Source organism: Paramormyrops kingsleyae, chromosome 4 (assembly GCF_048594095.1).
Source record: "Paramormyrops kingsleyae isolate MSU_618 chromosome 4, PKINGS_0.4, whole genome shotgun sequence".
Lineage (NCBI taxonomy): Eukaryota > Metazoa > Chordata > Actinopteri > Osteoglossiformes > Mormyridae > Paramormyrops > Paramormyrops kingsleyae.
Window position 1 is genome coordinate 41,380,230 of NC_132800.1, and position 20,544 is coordinate 41,400,773.

Consider the following 20,544-nt stretch of genomic DNA (forward strand, 5'->3'; position numbering starts at 1 on the left):
TGTAGCTACTTGCCCCTGGGGCATTAGCTTGGTGCGTCATAACTGGTAAAGAGTCATCAAGATGATTGACGACTCACTAAAGACATTTTATGACCAAATGCTGTAGATGGTCACTCTGACCTTTTGCTGTAATACCGGTAATATAATTCAAGGAAGCATTTAGCTCCAACATTTAGCTCTAGCATTTAACCCTAAACAACCCTTGACATTCCTATTGTGAATTTGCCACATTCTACAATGCAATGTTTAATGTACTTATTATATATTTTTTTATGTCAGTGTCAGCTTTCCTGTCATGTTAAGAATGGGCTTTACGCTCAATGCGAGTCTGAGTACATGACGATTCTGCTGTGAGCAGAGTGTCCTGCCTGCTGTTGTGGATTTACCCGCAGTGAGAAGGGAAGCAGCCATTTTGCCAAAATCAGTCGGCTTGACTGGCAGGGGATCCTGCTGTACTGCAGATGGACTTTCCCACGCCAGCACACCACATTTACTGTCTTCCAGTGCCTAAATGGCCGGGTGCTAGGAGTTACCAGCCAGTCGGGGCCAGAGGTAGAAGCCGTGGCAAATATTTTGGAGCGAAAAGTTGGTGAAGAGTGCCTGCCATTTTGCAAAAGTATAAGCTGAAGTGAGTGGTCTCAATTTATGTTTTGGTGTGCAATGATTCTGTAGCCAGAGCCGAAACACTGTGTGGTTTGTGCTTTCCATTCAGCGGGACGTAAGTCCTCAGTCTGAGATTGGGAACAGTGCAGATAGCTGACTAGGTGCTCTGAAGTTCTTAGTCATCGTCTTCCGGTGAGCTTGCAATGTGTCAAGAGTAGGAACGCGTCGTACAAACACAGAAAAGACCCAAGTAGGTGGAATGACTGCATGCGTCATTTGAGGATGAAGAGCTCACGACTCTCATTAGACCAGAATGCATTGCAGGCAATGGCCGCTGCCGTGTGAGGCAGGAAGGCAAGCGTTGATGGGTCTCTCAGTGAGTTGGGGAGGGGTCCATCATGAGGCTGAGCTTGCTTTGGCTTGCTCTGACAAAGAAGAGAAAGGCGTTCCCCTCGCTGTACTTCTCTCTGTGAGTCAGAGAGCTCCCTGTGTGTGATTACGTACACCTCATATTTTAAAATAGAAGCATGGAGGATTCAGGAAATCGACATGTGGCCACCAGGGATTTGACCTGCCTGAGAACTGCAACATGCTCACTGGTAATAATGTCTGTCAGACTCAATCCCTGGTTTATCACTCAAGTTGAAGGGAATGGGTCTTTTTGGGAAACAGGAAGTAGATGGCCAAGTATTCAATGCCAGAGGAAATTGGGACATCATGCATAGTTTTCCCTGACATACCTTTTCCAGTAAGGTGGAGGATCATTTAGGGTTTTTGATTTATGTTGTTAAGCAATTTGTCTTTTGAGTTGGGTGCTTTGGCACCCTGCGCCTCCTGCAAATTTTAACCTCACGGGGAAGCTTACTGACGTGAAAAAATAGATGAGGTCATAACCAAGTCCCGAATCCTGAAGTTTTCAGGATGACCTGAAAGCCTCAGCTGAAAGGATTTGGTGTGTCATCCTGCCTCCGTGGCTATTGGAGGAATTTCTGTCGCACTTCAAAAGCGGCTTTTTATAGAAGACGGAGCAGCTGTGCGCTGTCCATATGACATTTTATGTAAATGATAGAATGAATTACTCCTTGGCATTGGCCACACAGCAGAGCATTTCTGCATCTCCTTTTGGGCTGTGTCTGATCGGAGCGCGAGCGTGTTTGCATTTCAGGGAGGAAACAAGGACTGAGGTTTTGTTTTCCGAGCACATGAGCAGATGAGACGGGAAGCAGAGACGGCCAGCTGTCCACATGCCAGCCATTGCAGACGAGTCCAAGCCGACTTGCCAAAGCCTGTGCACTGACTCCGGGCTGGGGTGGCATCGCTGGTCCCGTAAGGCTTGGTCTTTTAGCCTATTTACACCTTCTTTCCAGATCTTTTGGACACATTCCGCTCACCTTATGGTAAGAGACTTATTTCAGTGTTTGGTACGTGTTGGGTGATCTCTGCTGGGGGGAGGTGTGTGGCACCATGGGTTAAGACCCTGTCCCTGTGATTGGAAGGTCGCTGGTTCAAATTCTGGGGCCAGTAGTCTGATGCTACCATTGGGCCCTTCAGCAAGGCCCTTAACCCCCAGCTCCAGGGCAGCTGCACGCTGGCTGACCCTGTGCTGTGACCCCCCCAAGCTTGTTCTCACTTGCATATATATTTGTGTGTCTCATGGAGAGCAAGATGTGGTAGGCAAAGAGGAGAGAATATATATATATATATATATAGTTATCCCTAAGGCTCAGACAAGCTTGCTGTATTACTTCAAAGCGCCCATGGCTTTTTTGAACCGTGTGGTCAATATGTATCTCTATTATTCATGAAAAGATTACAGCTACATTCCTGTGAACACATATTACAGCCAATAAACCTGAAGTTTGGAATGTTTGTGAAAAAATCCACACTAATAATCTTGACATTTTCATATTTAAAAGTAACTGTGAATTTCTTTCCTTTTTTTAACTGGCATTCTGTACCAGGGGGTTGTGCTTCCTGAGAGAGGCTAAAGGCTCAGTGTGAACCTGAACTTGTTAAGTGGCTATTCTGCAACATTATTGATCCTAATGGGAAGTTCTTAAAACAACTTCACCCAACATGGGGCTCAAACCCACAACCCTGATATGTATGTATGTATGCATGCATGCATGTATGTATGTATTGAAAGAAACATGGATGTTAAGGTTATATTTGGGAGGCACTATTGGTTAGCAGTCAGGAGTAAATACAGTAGGTTCAGAGCAGAACATGTGCCTATAAAGAAAATGTCCACATTGAGAATGTAACTAGTTGTGAAACATGAACTTCATTCTGGATGCTAGCTATGAATTTCTGTAATTGTCTGACTGTTGCACATAAGTGTAACACATGACCTCACATAAAAGCCTTTTGGTTCACTGCATGCATAGCTAAGGTGAAATCAAACTGAAGTGAATTGAATTACATTGCATTTTGGACACATTCCGCTCACGGTAAGAAACATATTTCAGTGTTTCAATTCACTTCAGTGTTTACCAAATTACAATGCATTGCATTGCATTGAAAACCCCGCACCCTGAAAGCATATTGTCTGATTTTAAGATTTCACTGTCAGTACATTAAAAATGTGGTCTTCCTGGCTAGCAAGGCATAGCACATCACAGAGCAGCTACACTGATCAGCTATGCCAACTTTCGCCTTTATTAGTCTTGCAGTCTGTTTATTATTTTATGATATTTTCTAGTTATATCATGCATGGTTATGAAGGAACTTGTGGATGACACTCATAAAACAATCTATTTCTAGGTGCGACTAGAAAAAAAATTTCAGTCGCAAAAATAAAAGTTTTATGGGTGAGGAAAAAAGTAATCAGGGTTTGACATTCATGGTATTTTAGCAGTAAACCTGCTGTAGGCACAGCTGAGTAAAACAGTGGCTGCGATGCATTTCACAGGCTTAACACTTGTTAGGTGCTGAAGTTGGCAGATTGGCTGCTGGAAACTGCTCAGAAGGAGAGATCAAAGTGGTATCCGTGGTCACGGTAACTCAGCTGAAACACTGATGTTGCTATTGAGACCTCTCTCCTGCTTCTCCTGCTCCACGGTAGCAAGACACAGATCAATAATGATTAGACGTCACATGCTTGTGGTTAAATCCATGGTGATTGTGAGCCTGAGGTAACGCACTCTTATCTTACCATGCCCCACATGTAAAATACAGAAGTGTAAGTGTTTGCATTGAAGCATTTGCTATTAAAATGGTTGCGACAAACTGTAAGGTAGCTAATGTGTTAAACAAAGGAAATGATAACATGAGACAGGAGCCAAAATTTTGTATTCTGCTGTCCTTGTATGTCACTATCAGGCACACAGCTGGCTGGCCTGTTATTGTCAATGAGGAGACAGTGTTTGGATTGTCCTGTCAGTGTCACTGAAGAGACAGTGCTTAGGTTGTCTTGTCAGTGTCACCGTGGAGACAGTGTTTGGATTGTCCTGTCAGTGTCAGCGAGGAGACAATGCTTAGGTTGTCTTGTCAGTGTCATTGAGGGGACAACGCCCAGGTTGTCCTGTCAGTGTCATTGAGGGGACAACGCCCAGGTTGTCCTGTCAGTGTCACTGAGGGGACAGTGTTTCGATTGTCTTGTTATTGTCACTAAGGAGACAGTGTTTGGATTGTTCTTACAGTATCACTGTGGAGACAGTGTTCGGCTGTTGTTACAGTGTCACTGAGGAGTCAGTGTTCGGCTGTTGTTACAGTGTCACTGAGGAGACAGTGTTTCGATTGTCTTGTTATTGTCACTAAGGAGACAGTGTTTGGATTGTTCTTACAGTATCACTGTGGAGACAGTGTTCGGCTGTTGTTACAGTGTCACTGAGGAGTCAAGTGTTCGTCTGTTGTTACAGTGTCACCGAGGAGACAGTGTTTGGCTGTTCTTACAGTGGTTGTTACAGTGTCACTGAGGAGTCAGTGTTCGGCTGTTGTTACAGTGTCACTGAGGAGACGGTGTTTGGCTGTTCGGTCAGTATGTTCCACCCCCTCTGTCAGCGTTACAAGGATATAAGGGCTGAACCTTAAAAAGCACATTCTGCTTCCTGAAACACATCCCCTGCATCTCAAACAAGGTCACCAGGGATGGGGGAAGGGGTGACAGCTGTAAGACTGTTTCGTCATGCCTCGGGGAGTGGGTGCTAATTAAAAAAAGAACATTCATGGAGTGATAATAGGGAGTGTATGGCTCAACTTTCTGAATGCAGAGTGACATCTGGTTGGGGGACAGCATCTCTATCGTGTCTCTCTGTGAGACAGACCTCCATGTGAGAGGAACGACTCCCGTGTCCCGGGGATAATTATCATGTCCTTTTTAACCCCCACCCCCACCCCCTCCAGCCTGTTAGCAGCAGCATTGAGATTGGGTGTGTGTGTTGGTGTGAGCAGTGTGACCTCTTTTTGGGAATAAACTGTAAAAATGATCTCTATCCATGTGCTAACCTTCATAAACATTTCATTGCATTTACTGTTCATTCCCCACCAGCGGTTTCCATGGAAACCTATAATAGTCAAATCAAACCGTTTGGTCCGTGGTGAACCACAGACTACCAGGAAGACTGTTAGGGCCCTCTTCATAGTGTTCTTGTTTGAAGTGCCTTCCTTTCGGTGATTTTCGGCTACACTGGCAACATGTCTCCCCCTCCTGGTCATTCGACAAACTGCCTGAGGGTGAATTCTAGAGAATATTTTGTCCCTCGGGAGAACAGGAATTTTTAGCGACAGTGCTTACCTTTTGGTCCAGATGAAACTTCTTATGAGTTCGAGAGTAGGCTGGTGATATACAAGCTTATAGCTAAATTAAGGGAAGAATATTTTTTCTACTTATAACAGTGGAAAATTTTGTGCTGATTACAAACACTGGTTTTAGATTTTCATGTATTTTCTTTCATCGTTCATAACTTTGTGGAAAATGTACTTTCTTACCTCTTAATGGCCCATTTTTACCTATATTTATACAGGATTGCTGATTACTTAAACCAGTGTCTTCTATTCTATGTTTTGTTGAAGAGTTTAAAAAGGAAACATTTAACCTTTTTGACACATAACAGCAAACCTTTTCCAAAAATTAGAACGGGCAGACGAGGCTTTCTGTTTACCAGGCATTTTGTTTTGGGTTTTAATGATCTATGCTGCATGTGTTCTGGTTTGAACGTGAACCACTCCTAGTCCTGATTACGTAGGAATCCTCTTTCAGCAAAACAAGTCATGATACCAGCCAAAGTTTGTGTCCTTTCAATTATTTCTAATAGAGAAATCTCCAAAAACTCAAAGGTAATTGATTTTAAGATCTTATGCTGCTGGTAACAGGTTCTTACTTATTTCAACTAATCAATTGAATTGAATTTCTATCTGATCTACAGTGTTGGGGAGTAACGAGTTACATGTAACGGCGTTACGTAATTTAATTACAAAAAAATGTAATTGTAATCCGTTAAAGTTACTAGAGAAAAAAGTGTAATTAAATTACAGTTACTTATGGAAATATTCATGATTACAATTTTAGTTACATCATAAGATTGTATGCAAAACCTTGCTAATATCTTTAATAACGGTATTTTTATTGCTTTTCATGTTCTTCTTATGCATAACATCCTCCTTTGCTATTTCCCTCCACAGCCGAAAGTTTGAAATGATTCGATGCTTCTGATTGGTTATCCTGTCGCTTCTACATTTGCAGCCAATTCTGCTAATTAATTTGTTGGAGCGGTCTGAGTTTCTGTTGCAGGCAATGGCAGACAAGGAAAGGAATGCATTCCATTGTTGGAAATATGAGTACCGCGCTTTAAAGCCACACTGGCACTTCTGACCCCATTGACAGAAAATGTGCCGTCCTCCTTCAATATGCTAAGGTTATTGGTAATTTATGTTAGGTCTGTTATTAGCACTTCTGACATGCTATGTTGTATAGAGTTTTGAAAATTCACTAACTAGCTAACCCCTGGGTGATGTAGCATTACCACTCTGCTAACCCATTTTATTTTATAGTGCTGCGAAGACACTGTTTTAGCTACTCCGTGATTTGTGATTGAAAAATTGACTTAGAGAGATTACACAATCAGCTGAAATTTCATATCCTGTCTGATGCAACAACTGTTCAGATCAGAAGCAAAATGGAACCATTTATTTTCGCAAGTATATAAAATGTTTGTATCATAATGTAATTCTGAAGCATCACAGAGTGGTCAAATCACTCGTAGTTTATCTTGTTTTGACTCCCAAAAAGTTTATATTATGGACACACATTAGAATTTAACAATTTTTTTTTGACATTTTAGGTATATTTTATGTAACATTAATGTTATGACTTGTTACACTGAGGGAATCTGGGTTTTCACTGATTATGAATCTATTCTTACCCATTGTTTAAAATCATTATTAGGCCTGTATGGTATGTTTGGTATCTTTATTAAATTGATCAATTATAATCATGTTAATTCATGTATTGAAAGGAGTTTGACAGTAGTCAGTGTTTAGTACTGCTGTAAGGCAAACACTACCAGGTTTTATTTATAAATGGTTAACGGTTGAGAATATTCATTCATAATTTAGAAAGTAATCAAAAAGTAATCAAATGTAATCGGTTACATTACTTTCATATAGTAATTGAAATAGTTGCATTACTATTACATTTTAAATAGAGTAACTTTTAATTAGAGTAAATTACATTTCCAAAGTAATCTTCCCAACACTGCTGATCTATATGTTTAATAAACAAAAACATGTGTTTGGTGATATTTTTCATTCAGATTCTCTTTCCATTCTCAGTACATTATGATGACATAAATATTCTCTCCAGATGATTCAGATGATTACAGCGTAATCACTATGAAGGAAATTAAAGAAGAACAGTGAAACTGATCTGAATATCATTTGCACTGTTAACTATATATTTCACCTCCCACCTGTGACCTTACAGAATAATGTATCAAGGTTTAGTATAAATGCTGTATCCAATTAAGGGAAACATTTTAATGCAATGGGTCAGATTTCAAGCCAGTTTCAGTTACATTATTATTGAATGAGTGTTTCTCACCTTTTCTCTACTGGCCCCTAATGTACTGTGTGTAACTGGTTTCAGTCGCACAGCCCCACCTTGTGGCGTGAAGTTGAATTAAAACAGCCATCAACAAGTTAGTCCCAATGTGTGCTGATGCAGGGTGGACAGTTAACATGTACATCTCCAACTTGCTTTTGACTCTAAGTCAACATTTTTGAGCTCTTGACATAGTTGCATTAACCTATTTGTTTCCTTTTTTTGCGGCTTTTTGAGATATACTTATTTGTAAATGTTAAGAACATTTAGCATTTGTGCGCTGCCTAATCCAACGGGTCAAACAGAGTAGAACTGGAGTTCTTTAGAATTTTTGATTGTCTGTAGACAGAAAGTTAACCTAATTAAGTCTGTTTTGCCTGTGATATACACAATCTTTGGGTGATACTATAATTTCTTGTCTTCATAATGCAAATAACTTTTGTGTTGATGTGTAGTATTTATTAGCTGTCTGACATCCCAATGCGACGACCGAGTTTGGAGAAGACGAGATTATCTGTAATCCATGAGCCAGGGTGCATCTGGGCTTGCTGGAGGGCTCGACCTCATTTTGTCAGATGCTTGATGTGATATTTCATCTGTGATTGGAAGGAAGGCAGTTGACATCGAGGGGTGTTGACGAAGGGAAATCTGAGTGATTTCATTGGACAGGGAGAGCCACAGGGTTCTGCACAGGAATATCGTTCGACTCAAGCCAGCTAATGAGAGAGCTAATGATGACCCTCTTGGAGAAAGCAGACTTTCACAGGTGACCCTGTTCAACCCTAATTCAAGGACTGAGACAGCCTTGGGCTGTGGGGTGATCCCCACTGGGCTAGGAGAGGCATGTCACAGAGAGGCAGTATCCATCTCCTGTGATTGGCTGAGGGTGGCCATGACAACCACCAGGGTGGACTGAGGTCATTTGTAGCCTGATGTTTTTCTGTTTACTTTGAAGGAGGAGATGTCATGCGTCATTTATGAATGTTTAACCACTTGGAAAAGGAATAACAAGTGTGCTGTTTGTTAACAAAAATGTACCCTTAAAAGGGTGTGCGGATGTCTGTTCGGATACTGGCATGTCTGAATTCTGTACCTTGGATTTTTAGGTACTGTATCATCGTTCTTAATGTTTTCTTGTAGATATTATATTACAAAGTTGGACAGAATTTCTTTCGATATTTTTATAACTATTTATTGAGTGCAGGGGCATAGTGAATCTGGAGTTTGTCCCAAGATGCACAAAGCAGGGAAACATTTTTTCAGTTTGCTTTTTGTCTCTGTAGGCAAAATACCATGAAGATTTTGAGAAGACGAGAGGACGAGGCTTCACCCCGGGGATGGAAGAGGCCAACATGGAGCGGATGAGGCGGAGCAAGCAGATGATGGCCGAGGCGAGGGGAGGGTACCCACACACGGGGGACATGGATCCGCGCAGACCAGGCATCATAGTTGGTGAGTCTCCTCAACACCACAGAAACGTTAAAGCCGAAGTGATGATGTTACATGGGAAAAAAAGAAAAGGTTCAGCAAATGTCTACTTGCTTGAGTAGCGTCTTTTACTTTGAAGTTAGCAATGTTAAGACTCCTAACCCCAAAAACAGTTCGAACAGACATGCACATTTTTACATTATACATTTACTAATGGAAGAGTTCCTGCAATAATTCAGTCAAGGACCATCAACACAGACTCATATGCAATAAATGCAGTGATGCATTAAAATGCTGAACTGTTCCTCTGTAATACAGCAGTACATTATTCACAAGTAAAGACTTTGTGTGATAAGTGCAAGCTCTACAAATGGCAAGATCATTATATAGTCCAAGATGCACATACAGGAAAAAATGGGCATAATGGATATTATTAGATTAAAAATGAATGCGTAGAAATGCAAGCAGGTTAGAGTCCGTGCCAGGTTTGAGAAAAACAGCCATCCCAGCTTATCCTGCCCAGGGTTGGGGGGGCTTGGAGCAGGCAGCAGACAACTTAATCACTCCGGCCACACATTATGGACAATTTAGAGTAATGAGTCAGTAAAAAGTAACCTTCTGAGTGAAATCAGGAGGCAGTCAGGGCTGAATTGCAGACGAGATGAATGTTGCGGGGGGTCCTGTATTCGTAAGCCTCTGGGGAACTTCAGCCCACTACATCAAGTCCGGGCTCAGGAGAAGTGTAGCAAGAACTTGCAGTGTACAAAGGGCTGGTGATGCTATGGCATTTATCTATGGTCCATACAGCTCCGGTGCTGCCTGGAGCGTACCACCCAACCGGACACTCGCAGGGCTACGGTTATATGCACCAGACAAGCATGTCCTCCATGCGATCCCTGCAGTCTCCGCCGCACACCTCTGTCACGGTGAGTACCGGCACGCTCCTGGTCTTTCCCACAATGCTCTGCGGCACTAACTCCAATCCTAACCATGCAGAGAACCTACCGGGCCATCTATGACTACACGGCGCAGGACCATGACGAGGTGTCTTTCCGGGACGGGGATGTCATTGTGGGCGTGCAGCCCATTGACGAGGGCTGGGTGTTCGGCACGGTGCAGAGGACGGGACGCTCTGGCATGCTCCCTGCCAACTACATCGAGGGCCTGCGCTGAAACTCAGCATTCCCCGGCGAAGTTTTGACACCTTAAATCGGTCAAATTGTGACATGGTCAGCTTTCATCTTCTGCAGTAACATCCTTAAAACAAGGTCTTACACACTAAATATAAAAAATCTGGTTATAGCAACTTGATTCAATTAAGAAACTGGAAAATACTAAGGAAGACACTGTAAAATAGCGCCTCCTGCAGGACACACAAGCACCCCCACTACTCTTTACTGTGTAACTGACCACATCATCCATGTCCACAAGTAAGGCCAACTGAAATATATTAATGCGTTTTATTTTTATCTTTTTTCCTACACCTGTCTCTTTTTTACAGAAATTAGGGGAATTATTTTCCATTACTATTCTGTGCAAGTAAGCTTGTGTAATAGTTGTGATATTTTACTTAACTCCTTGAACACTTTTTTATGTTATTTCAAAGAAAAAATGTTTGACATGCCTTGAACTTAAGCGAGAGCGTTATGCCAAGTTCTAGGTGTGGATTAATAACTTATGCAAGAATAGATACTATGTATATTGCGATCCTGTGTTCTAGATGCGTTTTTAGGGAATTTTTAGTAATGAAGTTCAGGACCTTTGCTTGGGTTCCTGCAGTGACCATAAACATTTTCCTGACTAATGGCAAATCAAGTTGCATCCTGTCACACAATGGGTGACTCAGAAAATATCCCTTGATCGCTATGCTCGTCATGCCTATCGCTTTGGCGTCATTTTGTTTGACTACAAGCGGTTTGAGACACCGAGAGGTTCATTTAACGTCATTTACGTTCCCGCACACATATATGTACATATGCATGTCGTGTTAACGAAGTATTGAAAAAAAAAATGGATCTGCGTGTTTAAAAAATGTAACACGTTTACCACGGGACGACTGTTTATTCATAGTGACCTCAACCATTCCTTGGTAGATCAGTTACCTTTGATTAGTTTAAGCTGGTACTCAAAAGGACCAATTATTAAAACATAAAGTTTATAATCTGTGCATTATAAATGCTCATTATATAAATATCCTGTCTGAGATGGTAGGACGTCGCCCACATGATTCACGCACCTTCAAAGGGAAGAACGAGGTATTTTTTAGCTCTTGATATCACTGGCGACTCTTAGGAAGTGAATAGATGAAAATCAATGTCAAATATGCTTTTTTTTTTATTTAACAAAAACTTCATGCAAGAATAAACGGCTTTGTCTGTCTGGCCTTGTGATTCATGGTTGAGTCTGTATTTCACATCAGCGTCACATAGCGCTCAGTTTGTAGCACAACTGCTTCACACCTCCAGGGTTGGGATTCGTATCCCACCTCTGTTCTGCATACTGTGTATGACTTTCTGTCCAGACATACAGCCAGTCAAATTGGCGTCTCTATATTGCCCATAAATGTTGACTGTATGTGTCATAGGCTCCTGGCCCTGTGCAGGTTAACTGGTTAGAAGTTGGATGGATGGAACGAAAGGGGGAAAAAAATTATGGAATGGAATCACTAAACTGATACCCTTGTTGGTGAGAGAACTGGGTTCACCCTGGGCATGCACAATGACAGTGTGAGAACCCTACACACACTTGTTTGGTCTCTAATGGCGCTTTTCCACTGCATAGTACGGCACGACACGGTTCAGTTCAGCTCACTTTTGGGGGGTTTTCCACTGGGAACAGTACCTGGTACCTGGTCCTTTTTTTAGTACCACCTCAGCCGAGGTTCCAAGCGCGCCGAACCGTTACCAAAACGTGACGTGTAAACTCTACTGGTCACTGATTGGCCGGAGAAAATCGTCATTACTGCGTCACTGAACTTGCGACACGAGACACAACAGACCCGCTAGATTTTTAGCACAGCCAGCGAAGGTTCGGACGCACCATTTTGTTTTAACTAAAAATGGTCTTGCTGTTAAAAACATCCACATGCCGAAAATGAAGAACACCATTCCGTCGATATGCTCCATTGTTGTGTGTTTGTTTGTGGCGCATTTACGATGATGTCACGGCAATAGAGGCGGCGCAACTATAACGACACGTGAATAATCCCGCCCACTCTAAAGCGGCACTAAACTGCAGTCGAAATGCAAACCGAGCCGAACTGAGCCAAACCAAGGTGAGCTGTACTGAACCGTGCTGTGCCGTACTATGCAGTGGAAAAGCGCCATAAGAGTCTGAACCCTGCTCCTCAGATGACGGAAGTGAAGCAGAGGGTGACAGCCCCATTAGGAAGGAGGAGCAAGGCTGAACACACCTGATTCAACCTCTTGTGCTAATTACCACATAGCTGTTGAGCTGAATCATTTGTGGTGGAACAGCGAAAGAATTAAGCTACACAGGGCTGCGGCCCTCCAGGACTGCAGTTTGACACCCCTGCCATAGAGGAAAGCAAGCATTTGACTGAAAAAAACACATCCATCTGCACTCCACACTGGATTTAATAAGAAAAAAAAAATCGAGTGGCTCTACTCTGGAAAGGCTTTATTTATATATTTGATGATGCTGCAGATGTTCAAGGTGATCCGATAAGTATGCAGCTGTTTTAAATAGCAGAAGGAAATTATTCAGCAGCACATCACAGCACGATGCAGCAGAGTCCTGCAATCGTGCTGCAGTGACTGGACGCTGTACAGACACTCTGCTTCTCCGGGGTCCGGTGACCCCCAACCTCCCATAAATGTTATCACTTCACCTCTTGCCGTTGCCTGGAAACAATCTCTGCATTCCGTACCAAATGTGTGGGGTCGCTCAGAGCAGGATGCTGGGAACCGTGTGCCATTTCCAGCAGAGACGATCACATCACATTTCACTTCCAGCATTCACAGCTGAATTATACTATAAATAATTCTGTTAGGTATTTTGGTGGGAACCCGATAAATCACCCCTTACAAAGGATATAATTTTGATATCTGTCATATTACAGTCTCTCATACTCGTAAAGGTTTAATTGCATGCCATCATCACACTGAGACGCCACGTGCTGTCTGAAACCACGCCCCATCAGCACACACCCCGTCCCTATAAGCCAGACCCTGCCCCTATCAGTCAGTGCCCTACCCCTATTGGCCAGCATTTTCCCCTACGGGTCTATGCCCCATTCCTATCGGCCTTTTTTCATCTTGGCCACCTTCTCCTTGCGTTTCTTCACATGTTTCGGTGTTTTGTTCTTCCTCTTCTCCCTCTGTGCCTCCTTCACCAGCCTCTTCCTCTCCTGGGGGCAGTAATTAAACAGCAGGCAGTCAGAGTATTTAAATACTAAGGATGGGTTAGGTCACAGGCCTTCCCCCGTGACCTCTGCAATATTAATGTCTATTAAAACCAACCTCACTAATGCCTGCAATGTAAATTAAGTGAGTACACTAAAGCACAAACTGACTGGCATGCCTTCTGGGGTGGCCCCTCCACACAACTCCAGACCCATGCAGGGTGAAGACCCACAAAAAACGGCTGGCTTTTATCACAGTATCCACTCCCCTATAGTCCAAATCCACTATGGTATCCCAGCCTGTGTCTGGGTCCTAAAGCCGGCCCCTCACCTTCTTATCCACCTGTGACTCCTCCCCCTGCCCTGTGACCTGGGATGCACCCTCAGGGTCCGACCCATCACTCCTGTCACCCTCTTCCGAACTAGAGCTGTCCTCGTCGCCGAGATCCTCCAGGAGAGTGGGGACCTGCCAAGGGACACACACACACACACCGTCACTCTGTGTGGCCCCACAGTCTGGCAAAATGCTCACTGATGCCATTAGTGAAAGGTAGGACAAATATGTATTTACACCTTACATTCACATTAGGAATCCCACATGGTACAGGAATTTTACATTGTATTTGTCCAAGGTAAGTGAGGATCATAGAGCAGCAGTGGAGCAACTGGGGTTAAGGGGCACGCTCTTGGGCCCAACGATGACATCATCGGTGACCTTCTGATCATGAGTAGAGAGTCCTCCTCCTCCTTAACCTCTCTTTAACTATCTTTTACCAAAACATACAGAAATCACTGTAGGTTTACGGTGAGATGGGGGTGTCTTTACCGTCTGCACTCCTGAGAGATCCTTCTTCAGACCAGTCACTGTCTGGTACAGGACCTACAGGAAACATGACACACAGAGCATGAGGTCACCATGACGAACCCACTGAGAATTGGACCCTAACCTAGTCTGGTGGGCCAGGGGGGGTTACTCACATTGTCATTCTGCACATTCTCCCCCTTCATCTTCGCCATGGCGTCCACGTCCCGCTCATAGTGAACCACCTCCGTCAGTGTGCGAGGAATGTAGGCGTTTTTGAACACCTGCAGATTCACATTTAAAAAACGTACAAGTGTAATTATCACCAAACAATATAGCTAAATTTGTTATTTGGTAGTGAAGTTATGATGTGCCATTAAAGAATCTGCAAACGTCATGTGATACCAGGCACTCGGAACGCAACAGGCTGGACCTGACCGGGTTGTAGGTAAGATGGGCACCGTCCCTCCAGAACTTACCTCTTCATCCACCTTGTCCTGGTTGGACCTTTCCTCTGCCGTCCTTCCCGCAGCGATCTCCATTGCCTACAGAGAGACAGAGAGTCACTCCTGACAGAGAGACACACACAAACACACTCACACACACACAGAAGCCCTGGGTTGGGTAAGCCAGGTAGACACCCGGTGACCCCTGACCTTCTCCAAGTAGTCGTCGATGTTGTCCCCTGTGATGGAGGGGTCCGTGATGAAGTCAAACAGCTCCCGCACCGTCATCACCGCCACCTTGTGCTTCAGGAAGAAATCTACAGGGACAGACAACAAGTACCCCTCCATCACTAGGGATAATCATCAAAAGATCCCAGTCACCCTAGCTACAAACTTTTCACAGTGCTACCGTGAGGCAGGTGGCCCTGCAATATGAGGGCCCGATTCAGCAAGCTCTGGGACAGATTCTTCTAACCATCAGAATGCTGAACAATGGTCAATAGACCCATTTACTGTATTACTGCCCAGCAGATCTGTGTATGTATTATATTTAATTGTAACTAAAGTTACATACTGTTGTTACTGTGTTATGATTAGTGTTTGTACTTCCAATTGTACTGTTTGTCGCCGCTGTTGTGACACCTGCACACTGACAAATGTCAAGTGATATGACAAAGTGATGTAATGAATAAAGTGATGTGACAAAGTGATTTGGTTTGACAGTGGTGGAATCCTCACCATTGATGTTGCTGCAGTCCTTGCGCAAAAACTCCAGGGCGTGCGGGTGGTCGTGTTCCACGGACTGCGACACGTCGATGATATAGGCATCTCCATTATGATACCTGCCCTCACACACACAAATAAACTGGTTACTAAGAATAACCGAGGATGACTGACCTGGTTATCTCCTTCCTGGTAGGTGGAGGATGACTCACAGCATGTTGAACTCGCTGAGGTCGGCGTGGACCAGGCGCGCCTCCTGGTACATCTTCCTCATGTTCTGAATGACCTGTAGGTACAGTTCCCGAGCTTTGGACTCTGATAGTGTGGTGTTCTTCAGCAAGGGGGCAGGCCTAAATACAAGCACTGACATTAGAAATCATACAACAGCAGCCATGTCAACAATGAAATCTGGGTCTGTAGGGGAGAGATTTTTTTCTCTGTGAATACAGGTAGTTCTCGACTTTTACGAGTTAATTCGTTCCAAATTATCACTTATTAATTGAGAACTCATAAAGCGGGAGGTATTTTCCCAAAGAAATGTTAAAATAGAAATGATGAGTTTTGTTCCAGGCAGAGAATGTTATCAGAATTTTTTGCCAAATCAATAAAAGAAACGCAAATGTATTATTAGAATTAACATTTAATGAAAAATATACACACATTTAAGCAAAAAAAAAAAAAAATTAATCCTTGGAGAAAAGCAAACAAAAATCAAGCAAGGTATAAGTCAGACATGCACAGTCAGATATTTCACAAAGCAAAATGATCTGATAACTATCTGATAACGTTTTTGGGCAGCATGTGTTGAGATATGTGCATATTTTAAAAAAAAATATATATAAGAAATGAAATTTAAATTTTTGCTGCAGAAAATTAGTACTGAAATATACCCGCCAGTTCCCCAAACAAGGTGTGCATAATATTACCCACAATACACCAGGAGGCAGTGGGAGTAAACTCACGTGTCATTCCGGCCGATGAAGCCCATGAGGAGGATGTGGCTGCGTAGCATGATGGGCTCGGGACTGGGGATCTGCGCAGTCTGCAGCCTGGCAACACCCATACATATGCACACATACACACACAAACACCCACGAGCACGCACACACGCATGCACAAACACACACACACACAGTGAGAATCACCATGATCACCTGATCGGTGACATCAGGGTTTAACAAAAAAAGTGATACAAAATGATGCATGGACAGAAGCACACTTCAACAGTACCGATACCGAGAAAAGACTCCCCATTATGATCACATGACCAAAGGCTTTTGTGGGTGAGGTAACAAAGGATTTCAGAAGCTGGGCTTCGTTGACAGCACCATCACAGCAAAGTTCAGTGTCCCCAAGCATTTTAGAGCAGTTAAACCCCCTCCTGGATCATCCACTCATCCATCCATCTTCAAACCAACTGCCTGTGATCAGCTTCTCAAAAATAACAACACGACACCCTCAGTGAGTAAGGCCCGCCATCGTGAGAAGTTCACCTTATAAGGTTCCTCATCTCCTTCTCTGCCCACGTCCGCACCATCTTCCTGGGGTTCCCCTTGCAGTAGCCATGACGGAATCTAGGGGAGACATTTCATCATGAATAGCAGTCCACATGGTACCTTTGGAGTACCCCGCTGCACATCGTCGTCTCACCTAAACTCCCCACTGACGTATTTGTCCCGGTCTTTGAAAAGAAGGATGGAGGTCTTGTAAATTTTGATGGCCCGGCTTTCTCCCTGGGCGGTGGTGGCATGGTAGACATTTGCCTGTCCGTGCGGGAGACATAAAGCACCGGGGAAGAGATGTGAGCTGACGGGTGTCTACAAAACAATGCTCGAGATCTGGCACTGAAATACATGACAGGTTGATCGACGGCCCTGTGTAAAAGGAGTGGGGAGACTCTCGCCTCTTTGCCTGTGCTGATGCAGCCATTGATCTCCGAAATAACCCCTCGACTCAGCATTTTGAAGAGAATCATTCGAGTCCGTGGGTCCAGCACCTGCAGGAAGAAGATTTAAGGTTACTAGTAGTGTTGTAGTCAAGACCGCCTAAACCGAGACCAAGACACTGCCGAGACCGGAGGGTATCAAGACCAAGACACTGCCGAGACTTGAGGGTACCAAGACCAAGTCCAAGACCAAGACCAAGACACACTAAGGCGAGACCAAGACCAAGACTGGTCGAGACCAAGACCAAGACCGAAAACAGACTAGGGCTAGAATCGACATCACATTACCCAGATCAACTGTAGAGAAAAAAGGCATTGCTGTAAAGTGTCATTACTCATTCAATCAAATTCATGTTATCTTTTCAATTATATTGTCTGTATGTCCATATGTCTCTCATTTAAAATCTCCCAGATTTGTCATAGTTACGAGACCTGATGGAAAATAATATTCTCAGCAATCCTCTCCTATAACCATTTTATCAGACCTCGTCAAGGGAAAGAGATGGGATGTACCAGAAAGATGTTCATATTAAGTCTCTTATACCAGGGACAGAGGCCTCGGGTAAGCTATGAATACAGCTATATAATGATCCTTTGCTTTGAATTGAAGAGAATGAGCCTCCAGATTGACTTGCACCTCCAAGACCGTGCTTTCTAATCAATGTAAAATACCTAATCTATTTGAATTATAACTATGCTATAGACTTCGCGGACATTTTCTTGCCGATGTATGATACGATGTGTATGATGTTTGTGGACTGTGAAGCACTGGCAGTGTCCGTGGAGAAAATGTATAAAATGTAACGTTTTTGAAATGGATGCATCTGACTGGTTGCATTTGAATTGAGGCGCGTAATAAATAATGATACTGTTCTGTGAGGATGTGCAGTTTTCTCTTTTTTTCCCCATCCCATCGAGACCGCTATGTCCGAGACCAAGACAAGACCAAGACCAAATAGAGTCGAGACCAAGACAAGACCGAGACCAAATAGAGTCGAGACCAAGACAAGACCGAGACCACAAAAAATTGGTCTCGAGACCAAGACCGGTCTCGAGAACTACAACACTAGTTACTAGTCATGTCTTTGCTATACAGTTCTCCTAAACCATGGACCTGCCCCCCAAATGAATACAGATTAGACCTATGGACCCCCTATTAAAATGTCTCAAACAAATAAATAAAGAATAATGACAGATAATACTGATAACTTGTCAATTTATGACACATTTTTGTAGAGCCCTTAGAACTGCTCTATAGACCCCCTGGAGGTTGTGAATCACAGGTTGAACCCCCCCCTCCCTTTTAAATCTACAAACACAAACCAAAACGAACCTGCTCAACCGTGGCCCTGTCCGACTTGTCCTTCACTCGATGTCTGTGATTAAAAAAAATAATACAGGGTTCATCCAAATACATGTCACTCATGACCAAGCATCAAGCTGAATAAAAACTCATTTTCAGAAATACATGTTGCAGCTGTAATTTTGAAGGCCAGGTGAGTGGAAAAACAGAGATGACGATCTACATACGCGTCTGCATCTCTCTGTCTCTGCAACTCTGTGACTTTATTGATTACTGAATCCACATAGTTTAGTTTATCTGGTAAAAATATAGAGGAAGGTTTCAGAATAGGTATTACATAATTATCTTACGTTACAATGCTAATCTATGCTTGTAAACTTGTCCTCACCCAGATTAATCCTGTGTTCAAATTTTCTTAGTGCTTTATCCATAGGAGTTGACATCTTCTGAGATTTGTTGCTTGGGTTCTGTCTGTTTGCCTGAAAAAAAACATGAACATTTTGTTAATAGCATTCAAATTAAATTACTTAATTGCTGTCTTGTCAGTAAAAATGGCAACGAAACTTTGAAATGATGGAGAAACGGTGCAATTTAACACAAAAGTGAAATTAATCACCGAACAAAGCCAATTTTACATGAGAGCCACACTTCACTGGAATTACAAATGCATAGGGAAGCATTTTGCCGTTACTGCCTACCTGCTGATTGCTCCCAGTTCTGAGAGCCGCGTAGCGCTTGGTGAAATCTCCAGTAGGCTCATTCCAGTCCCACTCGTCATCTTCATCCTCCTCATTCGTATCCTCACTGTCCTCTCTCCGTTCGTTAAAATTTACCTGACAGATCTCTGCTTCCAACGCTGATGTGACCCTGGTCGGCGGATCAGAACCCGACTCTCCACTGTACATTATTTTTAGAAAGACAAATGTCTATTAGCAGATTCTGCATGTAAAAGAATGTCGTATGTAAAGTTATGTCCACCGTTTCAGGCTTCTTCTTTTTCAGTTCTATATCACGTTTTCTTGATATTTTTCTTTGCCCTCATCAGCCGTTGCTCTCTGTTATCTAGCAGCATCCACTGTCTTTTTAACAACAAATTCGGCCAACTGTTAATAAGATCAGCAGCTGACAACATACAGCATCTAACTTCTTAACTGATAGTTACGACCTTGAGGAACGACTGTCATGATCATGTACGACGTACTACCTGGGCCTATTTATGTCATAAACATAGATAAAATGGTATCAAAAACATATAATTCAGATGCTACTAGTTCTTCGACCTACAAAAGAGTACAAAATATATTACAAACCTGTCAAGTTCCTCTGCGTCGTCAAACTGGCCACGTATTATATTTGACATAACTAGTAATTCAGCAAACAAAATGTATTCTAATTAATAATTGGTAAACAGTACAGACACTCCGCCAAACTCCACCAGGATTCTTTCGATTGATCCTTCCTTAGATTTCAGAAACGTGGTTACGGATAACACGAAGGCTCAAACTTAATCAAACAACGTCAGGAAAAAACGCGTTTCGCAAATGTACTCCAGGATGTGACATCATAAAATCTTTCGTAAGTTCATGCATCATTCAATTAAACATATATATCTCACGTTTTATTCAGATATATATACTAAATTATAGTGTGGTTTAGATTTTGCATATATGAGGTTGTTGCGGTTCTTCTCTATAACAGCAGAAAATAAAACTCTGATCTGCTGCATTGTTTGATTAAATTATTAATAAACTAGATATTATATCCGGGTATAATTTACTGTGCAGTACTTTTTCTTCATGGAAAGCATGGTGTTATTCTGCAGTGAGACAAAGCGGCAGGAGGCGGCGTTTCGGCATGCTACCAGAGAGGGCGCTGTTCAGTATGACGCCTGG

At 42.9% G+C, this 20,544-nt stretch overlaps 2 protein-coding genes across 2 annotated transcripts in view; one reads left to right on the forward strand and one right to left on the reverse strand.

Annotated features, from left to right (window-relative positions):
* The window catches only part of nebl (nebulette), a 47,019-nt gene extending 35,566 nt beyond the window's left edge, over nt 1-11,453 (forward strand). Inside the window, exons 5-7 of the mRNA XM_023841207.2 lie at nt 8,926-9,094; nt 9,878-9,996; nt 10,067-11,453. Of these exons, the coding sequence (XP_023696975.1) occupies nt 8,926-9,094; nt 9,878-9,996; nt 10,067-10,243 (465 nt within the window). The 3' untranslated portion in view covers nt 10,244-11,453. The remainder of the gene's footprint in view (nt 1-8,925; nt 9,095-9,877; nt 9,997-10,066) is intronic.
* Nucleotides 11,454-12,692: 1,239 nt separating this feature from the next.
* On the reverse strand, nt 12,693-20,152 carry riok1 (RIO kinase 1 (yeast)). Its single transcript, XM_023841206.2, has 17 exons — nt 19,963-20,152; nt 19,351-19,549; nt 19,041-19,131; nt 18,880-18,949; nt 18,683-18,725; nt 17,308-17,400; nt 17,055-17,167; nt 16,898-16,978; nt 16,367-16,453; nt 15,617-15,754; nt 15,420-15,523; nt 14,892-14,998; nt 14,715-14,780; nt 14,412-14,519; nt 14,260-14,313; nt 13,765-13,899; nt 12,693-13,439 (listed from the first exon to the last, which is right to left on the reverse strand). Exons 1-17 carry the CDS (start codon nt 20,010-20,012, stop codon nt 13,329-13,331), a joined length of 1,650 nt encoding a protein of 549 aa, XP_023696974.2. The 5' UTR covers nt 20,013-20,152; the 3' UTR covers nt 12,693-13,328.
* Between the last annotated feature and the right edge of the window lie 392 nt (nt 20,153-20,544).

Excerpts from the sequence above, each read along its gene's own strand:
- riok1 (XM_023841206.2), bottom strand. The coding sequence starts at position 20,012 with ATGTCAAATATAATACGTGGCCAGTTTGACGACGCAGAGGAACTTGAC. Across the intron at positions 15,755-16,366 it reads TTCATCGGCCGGAATGACAC|GCCTGCCCCCTTGCTGAAGA; the intron begins GTGAGTTTACTC and ends GCTTGTATTTAG. Across the intron at positions 13,440-13,764 it reads AGTCACAGGTGGATAAGAAG|GAGAGGAAGAGGCTGGTGAA; the intron begins GTGAGGGGCCGG and ends TACTGCCCCCAG.